Source organism: Seriola lalandi, unplaced genomic scaffold, assembly GCF_002814215.2.
Source record: "Seriola lalandi dorsalis isolate HSWRI2012SDOR001 ecotype SW California unplaced genomic scaffold, Sedor1 jcf7180002054939, whole genome shotgun sequence".
In the NCBI taxonomy this organism is placed as follows: Eukaryota; Metazoa; Chordata; class Actinopteri; order Carangiformes; family Carangidae; genus Seriola; species Seriola lalandi.
This window is the reverse complement of record NW_019525659.1, coordinates 1028385-1046196: the sequence shown is the minus strand read 5'-3', so window position 1 is coordinate 1046196 and position 17812 is coordinate 1028385. Positions and strand designations below refer to the sequence as shown.

General features: G+C 41.2%; 1 protein-coding gene across 2 annotated transcripts in view; it reads left to right on the top strand.

Moving 5' to 3' along the window:
- The window catches only part of chd1 (chromodomain helicase DNA binding protein 1), a 25346-nt gene extending 18508 nt beyond the window's left edge, over positions 1-6838 (top strand). For both annotated transcript variants that reach the window (XM_023397847.2, XM_087171666.1), the window contains exons 26-36: positions 901-1039; positions 1408-1558; positions 2379-2501; positions 2614-2757; positions 2843-3130; positions 3268-3399; positions 3644-3822; positions 3937-4036; positions 4178-4229; positions 4318-4570; positions 5284-6838. In XM_023397847.2, coding sequence (XP_023253615.1) covers positions 901-1039; positions 1408-1558; positions 2379-2501; positions 2614-2757; positions 2843-3130; positions 3268-3399; positions 3644-3822; positions 3937-4036; positions 4178-4229; positions 4318-4570; positions 5284-5566 — 1844 coding nt within the window. In that variant the 3' untranslated portion in view covers positions 5567-6838. The remainder of the gene's footprint in view (positions 1-900; positions 1040-1407; positions 1559-2378; positions 2502-2613; positions 2758-2842; positions 3131-3267; positions 3400-3643; positions 3823-3936; positions 4037-4177; positions 4230-4317; positions 4571-5283) is intronic.
- The last annotated feature ends 10974 nt before the right edge of the window (positions 6839-17812 follow it).

Sequence of the window (17812 nt, the reverse complement as noted above, 5' to 3'; positions counted from 1 at the left end):
AGCCCTTTCAGTGATGAACATCTGTGACTTACCCTCCTTGTCTCACCCCTTACCCTCTATCGTCTTCTGGACAACTTTCAAGTCAGCAGTCTTCCCCATGATTGTGGTTGCATGTACTGAACTAGACCGAGAGATACCCGGTATTATTCTGTATGAATGGTAATTTAACCAAACTCAAAATGCAATATTCTAATATTTTGAGATACTGGATTTTCGATTTTTATGAACTGTAAGCCGTAAACATCAAAATTTAAAAAAAAAAAAAGGAAAGAAAGAAAAAAAGCTTGAAATATTTAACTCTACGTTTGATGAATCTAGAATACATGAAGGTTTCACTTTTTTAATTATTAAGATTATTAAGATCATGTTTAGATTCTCTTAGCACATTTGGATGTCTCTGGAAAGAAAAAAAAAAGCTGTTGATGTTTGTTGGTTAGATTTTTTTTCCCTGAACACTTGGGGGAAAATTTTCAAAAGCCATGTGTAATTTGAATTTTATAGTTCTGTTTGATTCATTTAGCGTCATATAACTATTTGTACATTCATGTGAGATCACTGGAGCATCCATATTCTGATAGTCCAGGATGTCATGGGGAAAAAAAGATGCTTCATTAACTCAATTGTACATCACAGGGTTGAAGTTACACAAGAACTGGTGCACAAGGAGACCAGTCGAACCAAAAACAGGAAAAGACTTCAGTGGTTTAATACTTCATACAGTGTTGTTCATAGTTCAATAAAAAATGCTACATGATACAGTAAATGGGCTTCAAACAATCCCTGTGATCAGTGATCGTTATCATCCGATACTGCTTCCATTGATCTTTGATCAGCCAAAGAAATCCTGATTAGAGCACCCTTAGATGAAACTGCTTGTTTTTCCTCTTGTTCAATCATCAGGAGGCAGACGGGGGAAAGTAAAAGGCCCCACATTCAGGATCTCTGGAGTCCAGGTGAATGCCAAGCTTGTTATCTCCCACGAGGAAGAGCTCGCTCCACTCCACAAGGCTATTCCTGCTGATCCAGAGGAGAGAAAGAAGTAAGGCTCCCAATAAACTGCATACTTTTCTGAGTTTAGTCAGACACCACAGCTCCTTTTTATTTGGCTAACTGAACTGAACCAAACTGAGACCATCTGTTGATATATCAGAGCTGAAATGGACTATAAAGAGAAGAGTCCTCTTTCAAATGAGCTCACAGTGTGAACACAGAAAGACCTGAGTCCCTTTTCTTTTGGTCCACTTTAAGAGGACTGAGTTTGGTTCATGTAAAAATGACTACATGCGAAAACAGCCCCAGTCTGTGTAATATCCACTAAGTTAATGTCACATCGGCTTTATATTGTTTCTACATCAAGCACCCGTGTTAAGTATGACATGATGAATGTATTTGTCTGCTTTTTAACAGGTACATGATTCCATGCCACTCGAAGGCAGCTCATTTTGACATTGAGTGGGGGAAGGAGGATGACTCCAGCCTCCTGATAGGCATCTATGAGTACGGTTACGGCAGCTGGGAGATGATCAAGATGGACCCGGACCTCAACCTCACACACAAGGTGAGTTTGGAGGAACACACTTGCATGTATATACATACTTTATATATGTCTGTGTATGTATATGTGTGTACATATGTATGTACACATTTTGTTATGCTGAAGCCTGATGCTGAAATAAAAAAAAATCTTTTTTTCCCTCATCACTTTGATTGAAGTCCACCTGTGGTAAACTCAGCTGATGGACATGATGTGTAAAGACACACACCTATCGTGTGTAAACATGCATGTGTGAGACAGGGAGTGTAGGATTGACACATTAGTGAATCAGTCCTTTTTGGTTTTACTTCTCCTATGTAAGTAACAATTAAGTCACAAAATGTAGATTTTGGTTGTTAACTCCCACAATGCCTTGTGTCCATGTAGTTGTTCCTCTAAAATGACCATTTGGTCTGGTCATAGATCTCTCTGATGAACCAACAGCTGGTCTGGTACTGAAAGAAGGATCCTTCGTCTCTGTTTCCTGTTCATTTGATAGTTTGATGGTTGAAAGCTAGGAAGAGTGGCCTGTTGGTCCATGAACTCTAGGATGTCTGCTCCTATGTTTTCCTTTCAAATGCCACTACAAGTGCAAACTGATGGAAGACTTTAATGTATTTGCGTGCGGCCATTTAGGAAAAGTGACTTTAAGTGCGACGTCATTGCTGCTTACTCATATTGAATTTCAGAACTTTGACCGCAACAAATAAATTCTCATCCGTAATCATTTTTTATACCTTTCCAACACATGGACACATTTGTCAGTAACATCTTAAAACAAAGTGGTTATGTTCTTTCATAAAAAAAATATTAAATAATGTTAACTGTGTCCACTGTTGATCAGCTCCTACCAGATGACCCTGACAAGAAGCCACAGGCCAAACAACTACAGACCAGAGCAGACTACCTCATCAAGTTACTGAGCAAGGACCTGGCCAAGAAAGAAGCACAGAAACAAGCAGGGACAGTAAGTCCAACAATGTCCAACTCTGAATATCTGACTAGAGTCATTTTCAGCATTGATTTGTAAAGGTTAAAGTGTCTACCAGAATGTAGCATGCCTCTGTGTATGTCTTTAGGCTAATTCACGGAAGAGGAAACCAAGAAGTAAAAAAAGCAAAACTCTGAAGCCGACAAAGACAGACGAGGTGATGAAGAGTCCGTCCTCAGATGCCCCATCGGACAAGAGGTCAGACGATGAGGATGCACTTAACGAGGAAAAGGTACGTTCAGATTCTAGGTGTACTGTTGCTGCAGCATGTACTGGATGTTTCGGAGTTGATGTGTGATGTGCTTGGACCTTCTCAGGAGATGGCACCGACGAAGCCACCGAGCAGACGAGGCCGACCAGACAGAGTTTTGGTGAAGGAGGAAGAAGATGAGGAAGAGGAGGACGGCGATGAAGAGGCAGAGCCTGAGCAGGACGAGGGTTCTTCGTCGGGGGAGAGAGAGGTCAAAGAAAAAGAGATCAAAAAAGAAGGAAAGAAGGAAAAGAAGGAGGACATCTGGGACATGAAAGAGTCAAAAGAGCCAAAAGAGAAAAAAGAAACAAAGCCTCTGGAGGCCGTTCATAAACAAGAGGAGAACATGGACAAGGTGAAACAATAACTCTATATGTGATACACTCTCCATTAATTAAATGACCTATAATAATGCTGAAGGCTGTCAGTGTAAATAAGTAAAGGAGAAAACATGATGTGGTTAGGAATTAATTCTCAAATCCTTTTCATCAGAATGAAGTAAAGGCTGAGGTACGAGAGCGAACGAAGAAAGCCTCCGATGTCCCAGTCCACATAACAGCAAGTGGAGAGAACGTGCCAATATCCGAGGAGTCGGAGGAACTGGACCAGAGGACCTTCAGTGTGGTAAGTTCCACTGAGAACCAAATCTGCAGGTGGTTAAAGATTCAGCTACCACAAACCATTTTGCTACATGCTTGAGTGAAAACCGCTGCTATAGTGTATTTATACTGTGATTTATCTTGGCTAAAATTGTCTCTGTGTACATTGTCCAGCCATTCCATGAGTCATTGGCATATTATTACAGACTGACTTTTAATGAAGTTGTGTGTTGGAATTGCTGGAGTTGACTTGTGTTTGAATGTTGCAGTGTAAAGAGAGGATGCGGCCGGTGAAAGCCGCCCTGAAGCAGCTGGACAGACCCGAGAAAGGGCTGTCGGAGCGCGAGCAGCTCGAACACACAAGACAATGTCTCATAAAGATCGGAGACCACATCACAGAGTGTCTGAAGGAGTATTCAAATCCAGACCAGATTAAACAATGGAGAAAGTTCGTATACACTTTTAATGAGTTTACAACCCAAAGTGAAGCTGACCATCAACACAGATCGCATCTTTGTTGATATGTTATATATATTAACCTGGAGGTGTTTTTCTTTCACAGAAACCTGTGGATTTTTGTTTCCAAATTCACTGAGTTTGATGCCAGGAAACTTCACAAACTGTATAAGCATGCAATCAAAAAGAGACAGGAGAACGCCCAGGTATGAGGAGGCCTTAAAGTCATTCGGATTACACTATGACATCCTGTACTGACGACGATGATGATGATGATGATGATGATGATGATGATGATGATAATGATAATGATAATGATGATGATGATGATGATTGTGTTTCTTCAGGCAATGGAACAGAACACTAGAAGTATAAACATCCATGGCTATAAACATGCAGGTACACTCACTTTCCCTTTGTTGTATATCAAACATAAGATAAAGTTGTCTCCGTCACAGTGGCCTGATTCATTTCTCCTCATCCTCAGATGTTGAAAGACTGAAGGACAACTCTCACCAGGACGAGAGCAGCAGGGACAGCTACAGCTCAGACAGGCACCAGGCTTCAGGTCGATACCACGAGAGCAGCAGCAGCAAGGAGAGACACAGCTCAGAGTCCCACAGGAAGACCACCGGAGGAGAATCCAGGAAAAGACCACACTCCTCCTTCAGCAATGGCAAAGACCACAGAGACAGAGACCACTACAGACCAGATAGCAGGGACAGAGACAGACAGGACAGGTGAGGGACGAAGACCGGCTAAGTGCTTATTCCAGGAATAAAATACATATTATTGTCATTTATTTGGGACCGTATAAGGGACTGTGCAAAAAACATGAATCTCATACAAAGAGGAAAAAATGCTTTGTACCAGCTTTAGTTAGTAATTTCCATCTGCAGTCTCGGCTGGTAGAAACAAGTGTTAACAAATGCAGTTAATACAGGGTGTGGCTCGTTTCACAGTCAGTCAGCATATCTGTCTGTTTTTGCATTTGAATAAAGACTTATGGAGACATAAATGTTATTGATTTTGCATATTTTGAAAAATCAGAGTGACAAACTTGTGAATTGACTGTAGGTTGTATTGAAGCAAAGTTTAATCACAATTTAGTGGATGTGCTGAAAGAGTTTCAGCTCTGTAAGACGTGCAGGTGATTTGTTTTGTTTAGAAAGTTAGATTACTTTGTAAACCCACTTAAATGAATTATTACCAAATTTTATGGATGGACTTGAGCCCTATTAAACTGACACAAACAAAATTATGGCACTGCTCTGTCAGTCCTTGAACCATAATAATAATAATAATAACAATAATAAAACTGGCGCAAAAACTCCAGGGTTCTGCCGCTTCGGGTTTGAACACTAATGACTTGAAGCTGGTACACTCAGTGTTTTGTTTTTGACTGGATGTGGTCTCCTGCTGCCCAGTCATGCTGATGTGTGTTTATGTGCAGATACTACAACGACAGTAAACACAGGAAGCTAGAGGAGTTTCGCAGCAGCAGAGACCACCGGCTGGACGTAAAGGATTATTCCCACTCAGACCAGCGCTCTTCCTACCGCTACCACTCAGACTGGCAGTCAGAGCAGCGGGCCTCAGCCAGTGGGCCCCGCTCTCCCCGAGACCAACGCTCACCGTATGACTCACGCTCACCCATGGGCCACCGCTCGCCTTTCGACTACTCGTCAGACCACAAGAGCACACCTGAGCAGATCTGGAGCAGCCGCAAGACATAACAGGAGCTGTCTGGGTCTGCTACTAGCAGCCATAGACTCAGCAAATGCCTTACAGGGACTGTTGACTCCAACCTGAAGCTGTTTGAAACACTGTGTATCAGTCAGTTCAGCATGACTGTCATCTCCACGCTTCAGCTCATCTCGGGAACCTGGGAGATGAACGCCAGGGCACGGCTCAAACCAGGTAGCAGATAAAAAATCAAAGCATATTTTTATATTTAAGAGTTGAAAGCTGCATCGTTGTGTAGGCTCAACAGCATGCAGCACAATTTTTTGTTATTTTTATAAACTTTTTTAAATTCTGGAAATGGACACAATTGACCCTGAGTGCTGCCTCATGTTCCCACCAACCCATGACACTGGATCCTGTATTTGACTGTTCTCTATGTTCATCTGTCTCTGTCTCTATCATGCTCAATGTGATTATCTAGCTTATTTAAGTGTCGGCCCGGCAAGGCGTCAGTCGTCACATGAATAACATTAGAAGCTGATGTAAAGGTTGAATCCAGTCTGGGCTCAGGCTCACCACCTGAAGTACCTCATTTACAGCATTTCTCATTTCCTCAGTAGGTTTTCTTTTTTCCACCAGGTGTGAATTATTTAATAACATATCTTAGCTGTAAAAAAATAACTTGGATTTTTTTTAGAGCAACTTGTATCATGTTTTTTTTCCTTCAGTAATACTGTTGTAAATTTTTGTAAAATAGTAAATCAGTGGTCTTTTTCCTCAGGCTTTTTGGATTTATTATGACTCTACTTTTCCCCATCAACTCAGGCTTTTTTGTCGTTCTACTATTGACTTTATGTACAATAGTTCTTTCCTGATAATGCTTTCAGAATGTAACTTTTAGTAAAGGGAAAGTTCTTAAACAATACTCAGTTTTATTCACTAGTGCTTAGTTCTTTTGTCTCAGTGAAACAGTGAGTTGGAAGGAACTGACTTTTGTAATCACAGTCTGAGAGAGACGGTCGTCTTTCACTAGAAGCACCTGTTAGATCTTAAATAATCTTTTTACATGATTTTGTTTTCTTTACCTTTCATTTTATTTTCTGTGTAGGCAATAATAATGTTTCTATGCAGCCAAGTATATTTGTGGTGAACCACCCAACTGAATGAAGTCACTGTTACAGTTCACACTGTTGTACATAAATTTCCGCTATTTCAAAAATGAATTTACACTGAAAGTGCATGAATTTTTATGAATTGTTTTATATAGTTGTTTACGAAGCCATTAAAATCAATCAGTGTACTCACTCGTACCAAGTCTTCAACACAGTGTCCACTTTGTAATTCTGCCAGACTGCAAACATTTCAGGAGGTTAATTTCATTACACTTAATTAGGAACACTTGTATTCATTTAACGCAGTACTCATTCAATCAGCCAATCATGTAGCAGCAGAGCAGTGTATAAACTCCAGCAGATCCAGGTGAGGAGCTTTAGTTATGGTTCCCATCAAACATCAGAATGTGACTCAGTGACTGAGCTTCATGACTGTTGGTCTGAGTGTTTCTCAAACTGCTGATCTCCTGGATTTTCCCTCACAACAGTCTCTAGAGTTTTTACTCTGAATGGAGCAACAACAAAAGCATCCAGTGAGCAGCAGCTCTGGGTTCATGAGAGAGGTCAGAGGTCAGAGGAGAATGGACAGACTGGTTGGAGCTGACAGGAAGTCTACGGTCACTCAGATAACCTCCACCGATCGGGTTGAGAGCATAAATTTGATATCCTCTGTCTCATTTCAGTTCGCAGTGTAAGCGGTCTTCGTAGCTGTGGGACACATCTATGTCCATGGCTATGTCTGTATTTTCATTGCTTTTTTTACATTTATTTATTTTTTTATGTCTGCATTTGTTATTTATCTCTGCATTTGTTATTTATCTCTGCATTTGTGTGTAACTCTGTTAATTGGGTTGGCGGTCCTACCTCAGTCTAAAGTTATTGGTTAGAATAGTGATAATAAGCTTTATGTGTATAGAACCCTTCAAAACACAGTGCTTTCCAAGACAATATAAAATTGAGGATGAACACTAAAACATGAAATTATGGGCACTAATGGATTTATAGCAGTGTGATCGGACAGTGATCACATTTACTTCTGCCTTGATTAGTACACAGGAGCTCTGCCTGTACTCCGTTAGCTGCTCAGCTAAACTGAAGTTGTTACTGTAGCCCTGTGTTTGTGATGGAAAGTTTTTCATGAGCTGTTGCCAATGATTTAAGATCATTAGCGAACAGTGCACACAATGACTTCAGTTTCATCTGGGAAGACTAATGGAGGATTTAGTTTATCTCAACGCTGATATGGATGTCACCAACTTCACCTCCTCCCTGAGACAGGAAGTGATGATTGGACGTCCATTGTACCTTTTACCTCCTCATATGGTTAAAACTCACTTCCTCTGGGCCACACTGCTGGAGACGCTGCAGTTGTTTGGACTGAGAGAGAGAACAATTGGTCATAATGGGATAAGGTCATTTTAATGAACATTAATTTAACCAACAGTGTGTCTGGTTTACATTTACATCACAATACACCAGGAACAGGTCTAACAATCTTCACTGGTATGATTTTGTTAGTTTTCTGTTTGTGAAGAGTTCACAGATCTCTCACCTGTCCATATTACTGCCCTCTCTGGCCTCAAGTACTACACTGACCAAAAATATAAACACACACACACACACACACAGTGACAAGATCCTGACGCCTATTGTCATAATAACTTCACACAACCATTGAAGAGGAGTGGTCCAAAGTTCCACCTGATCAACCCTGTACAAAGGAGATTTGTTGCACTGCATGAAGTAAATGGTGGTCACACCAGACACTGACTCATTCTCTGACTTTGACCTTTGACCTTTAGCCACCAAACTATAATCAGTTCAACCTTGAGTCCAGGTGAATGTTTGTGCCAAATTTGAAGAAGTTCCATCAAAGTGTTGTTGCTGAGATATTGTATCTATGAGAATGGGACGGACGGACAGACAACCTGAAAACAATAAGCCTTCTGCACCGACTGTCGCCAGCGTGGAGGCATAAAAAAACTGCACATTTCAAAGTGGCCTTTTATTGTGACCAGCCTGAGTCATGATGTGTAATCAGCATCTTGATATGACGCACCTGTTAAATTACAGTTATTCTCAATCGCTTTGATACAATTCACTCATCAGAAACATCATTCTCACAACTCTTAATGATGATCTCCAAAACAGTTCATTTCTCAGAACCCTAAATCACCAGATTCTCTAAAACAACCTAAACCTTGTTCACGTGTCGAAACATGAAAAGTCAGTCAGTCACTTCAACATTGTCACCGGAGCTTCAAGACTTGGACTACAAATGTTTTGATGTTCTGATAAAAACCTGACCGACTTTAGAAAAAAGAGAACTGCAAAAGTATAGAGTAAAACTGTTCATACACAACACTGAACTGCCGTTACAACAGTAACATGTTGGAACAAACATTGTTTCAACGTTGCATTGGTGTTTATTGTACTGTTTACATTTCAACAGATCATCGTCCTGTCACTTTACAACACTGTATGGAAATGTATTTACAAGCCTGTGGAAAACAGAGGAGATTTAGATTTAGAAAAAAATTACTATACTGAAAAAAGTGTTTGGCATTTTGATCCAAAATACTTGATTTTTAGATGTTTTTACTGTATTTTCTTCATTTTGCAGCAGATTTGTGGCACTTTGTATTTTGTGAGCAAGTTTTGGATTTGTGTGCAGAGTTTTGAAAACATGAGGCCTAGTTTAGAAAATGAGTGAAAGCAAGTGAAAAAACTGTATCTGTAAATTCACAGAATATAACTGCTGTAACTGAGGAAAGCAAAATGATAAACATGGAACTATGCATCGGCAAATAGACAAAGAGAAATAAGAAATCATACTTAGAACATATCATCGATTATAGTACGTGTGTGTGTGTGTGTGTGTGTGTGTGTGTGTGTGTGTGTGTGTGTGTGTGTGTGTGTGTGTGTGTGAGAGAGACTATCCTTGCTCTTTCATACATATTTGAAGAAAGTTTAAAGTGATCTGATTGAAAACACTGATGCTGCAGGACGGTATCAAAGTGAGTGAGAGGTCTGTCGTTCTATCTGACGGAGGAACAAACTGTTTCCATGAGTTGTCAGAGTCAGATGAGAAATGCATCAACACAATGAGAAAACATCTTTAGTAGTGAAGTATGTGTGGATACAAAGGAGGCTTGTATTAATACAATATGAAATGCTAATTAGTGCGGGGAAATGATGAACTGTTTTGAGAACTGCAGTAAGAGTTATGTTACGACCCTAGTGATGTTGTAGGATGTGCTGCTCTCTCTCTCTCTCTTTCTCTCTCTCTCTGTCTCTCCAGGTGGCGCTCGTCCTCCAAATGGAGGAGGTGGGCTGCACGCAGCTGCACCCACTTACAAATCAGCAGGAGATGTCTCAGTGGAGAGTGGGAGCTGAGTGGAGGTCAGTAGTATGGAGCTGTGTGTGCCTGTCTTACTCTTTGCCATGAAGGAGGGTGCTGGGTGTCCTGTTTCTTTTGTTCTCTGATTCCTCCTTAGTGTTGTGTTGCAAATATTCTGGTTGTTTATTGTTTCTTAGTTCTTACTTCTTTTAGTGACCTTTTTCAGTGATTTAGTTGTGTATGAGTTTAATAATAAAAGTCATTGGTTTTTCCCTCACACATTGTTTTGCTTCCTGATCTTTCTTTCCTCCCGGAACACATTTTTACATTTGTTTCTTCCCCTCATCATGAGGGGAACAAGTAAGAAGTAACAAGTTGTGCGAATGATGTTTGTGATGTGAGAACTGCATCAAAACAATGGAGAAAAACTCCATCTCCAAAACGGAGCTCTCTGCAGTTAAACTGGACTCAATGACCTTATCTTTGTCTCTTCTGTGCATAACAATGATCGAATGTCTGTCCTGTAAGAGGGAACCCGATTCTGTTGCCTGTTTTTCTGTATCTGAATCCAGGGTCTAAGGATGGAGGATGCTCTATTTGCTGTACTGATTGTAAAGGTCATTGAGGCCAATTTGAGATATTGGGCTGAACAATTAAATATAACTTTACTTAACACAAATTTCTCTTAGACCACGTTTGCTCTACAGGGCAAGACAAGGGTCAAGGTTAAAGTGCTTTTGTTCCTGATATTGTAATTTCAATTTCTTTGTGTTTTCAACTACTTGAGATGCCCCACCTCCCGCTTTCTCACCAAGATACCAGGTCCCTTTGTGTTTTAAGTTGTGATGTCTAGACCTCCCACCTGAATACAAAACCCTGCAGGATACCCCAGGTGTGAAACACCTCCTCAGGTATAAATGTTTAGGTCTCCCCATGCTCGGGGTCTTTCTTCATTCTGACCGCTCGTGTGTTGATTGACCTTTTCTTTGCAAAGAAAATAAAAACCTTGTCGGCCGGCAGAAGTCTCTATTTCATTCTTCACCAGCAGTAGAGAACTTCCACAACATTCCAGACACACGTTTACCTTTAATCACAGCTGAGCTGACGACAGAGCCGCTGACCTCCTGTGATCACTGTGCTGAGTTTGTACTGCGATTATATTTGTGTCATATTAACTACATAAACTCCCCTGCACGACATTGATCTGGGTGAAACTGACCAAAATTCTGCAGCACAATCCCAACTATAGATACAAAAAGGTGTTTGTGCACCTGAATGCACCATGGCATCAGCATCAGGGTAAGTGATTTTAGTCGACAGCTATTAATTGGATCTGGGGATCATTTACCAACAGCTTGGGGTTTGGGTGACTTGCTGATCTACAGACAGTGTGGAAAGAAGTTGCTTTCTTTACTGCCAGGCTGGAGTTTTTAGGGGTGCAGTGAATTTACTGTGAGAAAGGAGATTGGGAGACAAGACCCTCTAAATCCTGGCAGTGAAGTTCCTCTCTGCTCTACACTCCACCACAGTGTGGCTGGAGCTGCCACTGAAGGAATTCAGTCCTCACTTCAGTTGTGGACTCACCATGAGCATGAGGCCCAGTAGGATCCCATACTGGTTTAAATATATTCTTTTTTGTATAACTGTTCTACAACTTATCTGATATTATACAAGTATTGTGTTCCAATGGTTAATGCAGATGCACCACTCCAAAGTCCTGTGCTGCACATCTGCATTGAATAAGACTAGTGGCGCCGGCTGGACTGTATTTCATAGTACACAGAACTACCTACTAACTTTAGGTTTCCCACACACACACACATATCTACTCATTTAACGAGTAAGCGAGCAAGAGAGAGAGAGAGAGAGAGATTGGTGTATTGTAGCGCTAAAGATAAGACACAGCACCACCATAAATATCTGATTATAGCCTAACACATGTATTTCAAAGACCAATCAACAGGCCTGAAAAACAACAGTCAGTTATTAACAGGCTACAATATACTATTATATACTATATTGATAATCCCCGAGAACATAAAATTCCTCTTCTCTCCACATTAAACGCTAATCCTTCTCTAATCATTCTTTCCATATGTTTGGTGTCAGTTCTGTTGTCCTATAGTTTGTTGGACTTGATGGACCCTTCCCTGGTTTCCAACTAATTGGCAACTTTCCCTCTCCCAATATTTCATTATGTACTTCATGCTTCATAGATGACAAAAAAACTCAAATGTTGTAACATTGTGTAACACAATTCATCCTTCCTTGGAGATTTTGGTCTAGATCTTAGTAAGTAAATGGAGCTTCCATTGTCACTATCGTCCCTTCTCTCAAGAATTCCCAGATGAGCTAATCTTGTTATTACCCTTCCTCAGTCAGGATAACAGAACTATGGATCTGAGTACGTGCCTTGGCCATCATCTCTACCTTCTCTTCATTGGACACTACTGCTTCCTCCTCATCTCCGGTACTGGACTGCCATTCCCTTCGGATTCCTCTAATGCTCCTAATCATTACGTCACCCACAGGCGAGTGAGCTGCTTTTCAGTTGCCAGCTAATCCAAAAATGGCCATAAATTCCCACAAAGGGGGAAATTAGCTGTAAAGACCAAAACTGTTTTTTGTACCAGGCTGTAAACATGTTTATTTCTGCTGTAAAGTTGATGCTGTAAAATTCTGAAAATTGTGAGTTCTTCTTAATATCCTGAGATTCAAAGTTAGCAATACACTGCAATCAAGTGAAACCCTGGTCTTACCAGCTGAAGGTTTAGAAACAGTTCTTGAAGGAGTGTAAGTAGATGAAGTATTAGCTGAAGTAGTAGTAGTAATAATTTGGAAGTAATGTAATAGCAGTAGTAGAAGAACTTTTTCTTAACAATACCAAAATTATAGTGTAATAGTAGATTCTTGTCTGAAAACAGTGGTTACAGTGCACCTGAGCACCTGAGCACCTGAATCCAGAGCAACGCAGGTAAAACATTCTTTTTCTGCATTATCTCAAGAGATACCCTGAACTAATCTCATAAACCACAAGATTGTCCTCAAAGAGAATAAACCTGTATGTTTGAGACCCTACAGGATTCCAGAGAGGCTGCTAGAACCACTGAAGCAAGAGGTGCAAGCCATGCTAAACATGGGAGTAACTGAACCATCCACCAGTGAGAGGTCTATCCTTATTGTCCTGTCTCATCAGGAATGTTTCTGTTCAGAAATGAGAAAACTCAACAGCGTGTCATGTTTTGTTTCATTCCCAATGCCTCATATTGATGAGTTGCTGGAGAGGTTAGGCAAGGCCAAGTACATCACCACATTAGACCTATGTAAAGGTCATTGGCAATGACCTCTGGACCCTACATTTAGGGAATACTTCCAGATTCCAGGGTTAGGTTTGTTCCAGTACACTGCTTTGCCTTTTGGATTGCATGGAGCACCTGCCACTTTCCAAAGGTTAATGGACATTGTTCTCCAGGACTGTTCCAGTTTTGCAGTGGCCTATGTGGATGATGTGGTGATCTACAGTGAGGATTGGGAGGACCACCTGCAGCACCTCAAAACTTTCCTGGGAAAAATCCAAAACGCTGGCCTGACCATCAACGGAAGTGTTCTTGGGCTCAAGAGGCGGTAAGATACCTGGGTTACCTAATCGGGGGCAGGCAGAAAAGGTGAAAAAGTGAAGGCTGATGATAAAGGTATAGTTAGAACAACCTTCGACCAAGATGGTTCGACCATTTACCGGAAAAAATAGATCCTCAAAGAATCTGTGTAGGAAATGAATAACCATTTCCCCGCTCAGTCTTGTTATCTCAAACATCCTAAGCAGAACTGCAGCAAGACATGAGAATTTATTTTACCCACTAAATTCCTAAATCTAAAAGACATCAGATAACTGCTGATGAATCTTAAATAGTTGGCGAGGTAACCCAGAACTGTATATCAATTCATTAACATTATTATTTATTTTGTTGTTGTCGCAATGTTGGAACTGAGACCTAGTTTAATGTGAATAATTCATTCCACTGTGAGAAACTGACAGAGATGTGTTTGTGAGTTCTTTTTGTTTGGTCGGTTGTGGAGAGCTGCTCCACCAGCAGGAGACAGCAGAGTCAAAGTGATTTTCAACTGAAGCCCTAAAACAGAAGCTGTGCGTTAACATCTGTTTACCCAGCGGTCCGCAGTTTGTTCTCTGTGATCAAGTGCCATGGCCTCATGTCAGCTTGACTTGATACACCTAAAAGAATGGACTAAAATAAAAGGAAAGATTACTGTAACTTTCATTGTCCACATAAAGAAAAAGCCTCACAAGATGTGCATGTAGGACTAAAGTGTCACATTAACCTTTTAATATCAACATCTACCTGTAAAACAGGACTGAACACATTTTATATTTCTGGTAAATGGCCGAACCATATATTATGAAACATCTCTCTGGCTGGTTTAGTGTCATCATGACTTTTGCTTTAGCTCCTTATTTATCAGGTAGACCCTCTATTGGACCATTTAACCTTTGACCTTTTGGAAAAAAATGTGCAGTGCATCCTTAAGATCAGTAGACTATATTAATAATTGGAAAAGCCTTTATCATATTAACAAAATGATTTACAATAAAAAACAGATAATGCAAGTAAATAAAATCCAAAACATAAATATTAATATAACCAGATAAAATCATTTTAATAGTTACATCAACTCAAACAGCAAAGGCCCAGTCCCCTAGTGACAGGTGAACATGTTGGGGCTGTTAGTTTGGCCCTGCTGGAGGATCTCAGGCAGTGGTCAGGTTCACAGGGGTTAAACTACCACAGATACAGATACACAGACTGATCTGGAGTCATTCACATGCAGGTTTTAATTTCAGCCAGGCAGGACAGAGTACAAGAATCATCTGTGGTATGAGGCTTTAACGGGACGCACACGGCGATGTCACCCGCACAGAAATGGACATTGCTGTCATGACTACACATGATGTGCGCCAGGGGTAAATATATACATATATACAGTGAACATGACTCATTAACTTCTGCTGTTGGTTTGTTAGAGTGAGAAATCTGTGAGCTTTTATTCAAGACTTCACAAACATATGTAACCACAGAATTTAAAGTTTATTACTCTTTATTAATTACTTATGATAAATGATCTGAGTAATAATGACTCCCAACCTGTCAGCCACTACACCCTTTGGTTATTGTGCACTGTGTGACCCTCAGGTAAACAATGTGTGTAGCAGCTTTAATTCAGGAGGAATCTATCAGAGCAGACAGTCGGACATTTCTGCAGAACCCCTTTTCCCTGAAGACATTTGCTTCAGTCTCAGTGAGCCAGCATGAGCAGAACCAGGACCCTGTCACATTGTCACAACCCAGTAGAACACTGAACAGAACCGAGCCGTCATATTATTATTAGTGACACCTGTGCTTTTTTTACCTGTGATAAGTTAGATGAGCATTTTTCCATCGTCGCTGTCACTGAGGACAAACTGAGGCCAACATCACAACGTCTGAAAGTGTTTACTGTCAGAGAGACTTCAGTACATCTGAGGCCCACAGCCACCTGTTGAGAAACAGTTAGAACAGAAACGTGTCTGTACATGTGGAGGAATGAGACTGGGCTGACCTGGGATGACAGAAGCCGTTCCTCAAGAAAAATAATCTAAAAACTGAAAAAAACAAAGTCAAAAACGCTGTGAAGGATGCCGTTACAGTTACACCTTCGACATTTCCCATGAGCAGTGGCTTGGGTGCAGGCCTTCAGTGTTGGGGAACCGGTCTTTCTTTACGCAACCTTGACTTGTGGTGAGATTCCCCCCCGGCTTAGAGCTGGACATCTGCCGGAAGGAGGCCAGCCACAGTGGGGATGTGCAGCCTGGTGTCAGGCTCTGTGCAGCAGCATGAAGCCACAGGGCAGGCCTGCACGCAACCGCTGGCCAGGGGCTCAACAGTCTGTTAACAGGCTCACACACACACACACACACACACACACACACACACACACACACACACACACACACACACTTCTATCCTCATGATAACCCTGACCCCACTATCATCACCATGACAGGGACTTGACTCTACCCTGAACACTGAGTCCTGATCACAGTGTAGGAAAACATGGCTGCAGTGATGTCACCCACAGGTAGACTGGAGATCAGGTTTTATGTGCATTGAACTCGTCGATAGAGCTTTATTTCAGTTTGAGGTTGAAATAAATGATAATACAAACAGACTGAAAACAGACACAATAATCAGTGTCATACAGAGATAATAGAGGTAACTGAACGTGCCATGTTTGTTATCGTAAAGTAAAACCAACAAAATAATGAAACTAGATGTGAAAAAACATTTTCATTCACTAAAATAAAATATTCAAATTCTAATAAAATAACAATGTGAGCCCTTTACTCATCCATATTAAATCTGTTGGGGATAAAGTCTGTGTTGTATGGCAATGCCAGAGTGGCCATTGAAAAGAACCAGGACTTTTCCCGATGTGCCACCACACTATGTGAAGAACATAAAACATCAGAGAGAGACTGTGGAGCCCGATCTGGTTCTATCACCCTCACGTCATGTTTCTCCTCCCCAGAAACTATTTGATCCTGCAACTGTGGCTGAAAAGCTCAGAGATCTGAAATTAAGATCCAGAAAAATCCACATGCTTCAAACAGGAGCAGCAGAGTGAGTTTAGGACCACAGCTCCCAGTACAGCTCCCAGTGAGTCAGGTATAATCACCAGTCCAGGCACAAGACAACAGGAAGCTTGTTAGTGTTTATTTAGCAGGATAATGTTGTATAACTTTGTTTTCTGCTCTGATTTCATCAGAAATGTATTAAGTGCTGGACTGTCCAGTCTCAGTCTCTGTACTAACCTGTAGTTATAGAGCTATATGGTCATTTCTGAGCCTTGCTGTGTTGTTGTAGCTGGTGACTGTAATATGAAAAAGTGTTTCTCATACAGTTTCTCTTCATGAACTACGATAATAAAATCATCATTGAATCTGTAATTGTAAATTATAGTTAGACTGAAACATTAAGTTTTTAAGTCTATAAACAGGGACAGGGATAAACCCGCTCCTGTGGAAAACGCCATGTCTTGTTTCGGTACATAGAGTAAAGCTGGTCTGTCCTTTACATGCTCCACCGGCCCATTCGTACTTGGATGAGCCAGGTGGTTACATAAGGATTATGTTCTTTGATTTCTCAAGTGCATTTAACATTATCCATCCCCTCATTCTTAAAGACAAGCTGGAAGGGATGGGGGTGGATCCCTGCTTCACGTCCTGGATTGTGGATTACCTGACAAGACGACCACAGTACGTCAGGCTGGGTGACTGTGTCTCAGGGACAGTGATGAGCAGCCTGTTCTGGCTCCGTTCCTGTTCACCCTGTATATGGCCGACTTTAAATACAACTCTGAGTCCTGCCACATCCACAAATACTCGGATGACACAGCTATTATAGCGCGTATCAGGAACGGGCAGGAAGAGGAGTACAGGGATCTGACGATGGCCTTCAGTGAATGGAGCGACAAGAACTGCCTCCTTCTGAACACATCCAAGACCAAGGAGATGGTCATGGACTTTGGGAGGTCTGGGCCCACCCTTCAGCCAGTCAACATTCGAGGGAAGGACGTTGAGGTGGTGCACACTTATAAATACCTAGGTGTGCACCTGGACAGTAAACTGGACTGGTCCTGAACACAGATGCCATCTACCTGAAGGGGGATCAGGTCCTTTGACGTCTGTGGTGGCCAGTGTACTTTTTACCATGGTAACAATCAATGACACCTGCGCTGACCAGTAGCAACCAACAACAAAAAACAAGAAAATGTGGCTCATAATTTGTGGT